The sequence below is a fragment of the Octopus bimaculoides genome, chromosome 4 (genome assembly GCF_001194135.2).
Source record: "Octopus bimaculoides isolate UCB-OBI-ISO-001 chromosome 4, ASM119413v2, whole genome shotgun sequence".
In the NCBI taxonomy this organism is placed as follows: Eukaryota; Metazoa; Mollusca; class Cephalopoda; order Octopoda; family Octopodidae; genus Octopus; species Octopus bimaculoides.
Window position 1 is genome coordinate 2,325,107 of NC_068984.1, and position 2,057 is coordinate 2,327,163.

Consider the following 2,057-nt stretch of genomic DNA (forward strand, 5'->3'; position numbering starts at 1 on the left):
TATGGAAGTTCACATACACACAGTGTATGTAACATTCCTCTACTCACTTTCTGGCACAAAGCCTAATATATGTACTCATCCTGCACCTCAACTTGGTGTCTTTTTTCTACTCTCTTGTGACCAAAGGAATCAATCAACCAACCAACCAACATTCATTATATAGACATAAATCTCAATTAGGAACAAGTAATAAAGAACAAAGACATGTCAAGATTTTCCAGTGTTTATTTCCTACAACACCTCAAAACATTCTTCCTTCCTAAGAAGTAGTAGAAGTGGCTTTTCCTGCAGTTTTGGATTCAACTTTGGCGGCAGCTCGTTTGGCCATTTTAATTTTGTGTCTCTCCTCCCGCAGCTGTCTCCTATCTTCTTTTGGAATTAATTTGTTGTGTTTTCGAGCAAACCGAAGATTTCTCAGATACTTCCTGTCAACCTGCAAATGATACAATTAAACATTTAACAATCAAAACAACACATTTCACCAACCACACATACTTCATCACAGTAAAATATCAGAAATATATTCCTTACAAGATAACCACTGACTCCTAATAAATAATGGATAAAACAATGCATAACAGTTGCAGGAGACAAGTGCTATTGCAAATTTATGGGAAGCTCTATGGAGCAATCATCAACCCATTCTTAACAGGTTCCACAAGATTTTCTGTTGTATCCGTCCTTCCAAGATACAGTCTAGAACAAAGACTTAACAAATTATGTAAATATTTTTAAAGATTACAACTACTTCTTCATTGGTGAAAGCCCATGGCAATCACGAGGTGGTGAGTTCAATTCCTATCTGTGTATTGTGTCTCCTTGAGCAAGACACTTTATTTCATATTGCTGCAGTCCACTCAGCTGGCAAAAATGAGTTGTACCAGTAATTCAAAGAGGCCCAGTCTTGTCACATTCTGTGTCATGCTGGGTCGATATCATGGGTTGTGCATGTCTGTGGAGTGCTCAGCCACTTGCACAAGCGAGTTATTCTGTTGATCAGATCAACTAGATCACATTCATGTGTCATAACCAAAGGAATACCGGTTATACTCTTTAGATTCAGAAACATTATTAAAAAAAATAAATTTTTTTCTCTAAATGACAACATAAGTTAAAAGATTACTTACACCTTTCATTGAAGGACATCTGAATCTCTTTGGTCTGTAAATACCATTACGGTGAGCTTTGCTGTCTGAAAGAATGCAATGTGGACATAGAATAAATAATAATACAAGTCCAGATATAAAGTTGTTAATGTAAATATTTCACAGGTCATGTCCCTGGGGTTCAACGGCACACCACAGTCAATGCATGACTGAGATGCTTCCTATCCAGGATTTGATGTTATCTCCTGTAAATGTTTACTGGCAGAGATGTAGTCATTAGAGAGGCTACCCTCCGTGGCTGGAGATGTTGCAATAAAATGAATGAAAATAATAATGGTTTCAGATTCTGTTAGAAGGGGAGCAATCTTGGAGGTGAATCAATTACATCGACCCCCCAGTACTCAACTGGTACTTTCTAAAGATGAAATCTTGCAAACCAGATAACCATTCACTAATATTAAATCAGGGCAACATGCTAAAAGTAACAGCCAAAACTCATTCAAATCATACTAAACTGAAAGCTAGTGTATCTAGAACTACAATATCTTGTCTGAATTATAAGAGATGATCATAGCTGCTATGGTTTTCATTGCAAGTCTTAAGGTTATACAAAGGCTACGAAATTGAAAAACTTGAGGGAATTCATAAATACAATTATCTAACAATTATTGTTGAAAATACAAGAATCAATTATTTTAAACATTGGTGTAAACTATGTATAAATAGAGGAAAATGGGAAACAGATCCTTGGAATATTGCTACTATGTACCCCTAAAGCCCTGCTCAAGCCTATTAAAATTAAATCTAAATTTATTGCCCTAACTAAAATTTATAAGATTTAGCTGAAAGTCAGCGTTAGTGTCCCTGGGGTTAAACGGCACACCACAGTCAATGTATGACTGAAATGCTTCCTATCCAGGATTTGATGTCATCTCCTATAAATGTTACTGG

The 2,057-nt window shown here is 36.1% G+C and overlaps 1 protein-coding gene across 2 annotated transcripts in view; it reads right to left on the bottom strand.

Annotated features, from left to right (window-relative positions):
- Positions 1-209: 209 nt before the first annotated feature.
- The window catches only part of LOC106879623 (uncharacterized), a 28,485-nt gene continuing 26,637 nt past the window's right edge, over positions 210-2,057 (bottom strand). For both annotated transcript variants that reach the window (XM_014929282.2, XM_052966858.1), the window contains exons 3-4: positions 1,128-1,192; positions 210-433 (exon numbers count right to left, since the gene is read on the bottom strand). In XM_014929282.2, coding sequence (XP_014784768.1) covers positions 260-433; positions 1,128-1,192 — 239 coding nt within the window. In that variant the 3' untranslated portion in view covers positions 210-259. The remainder of the gene's footprint in view (positions 434-1,127; positions 1,193-2,057) is intronic.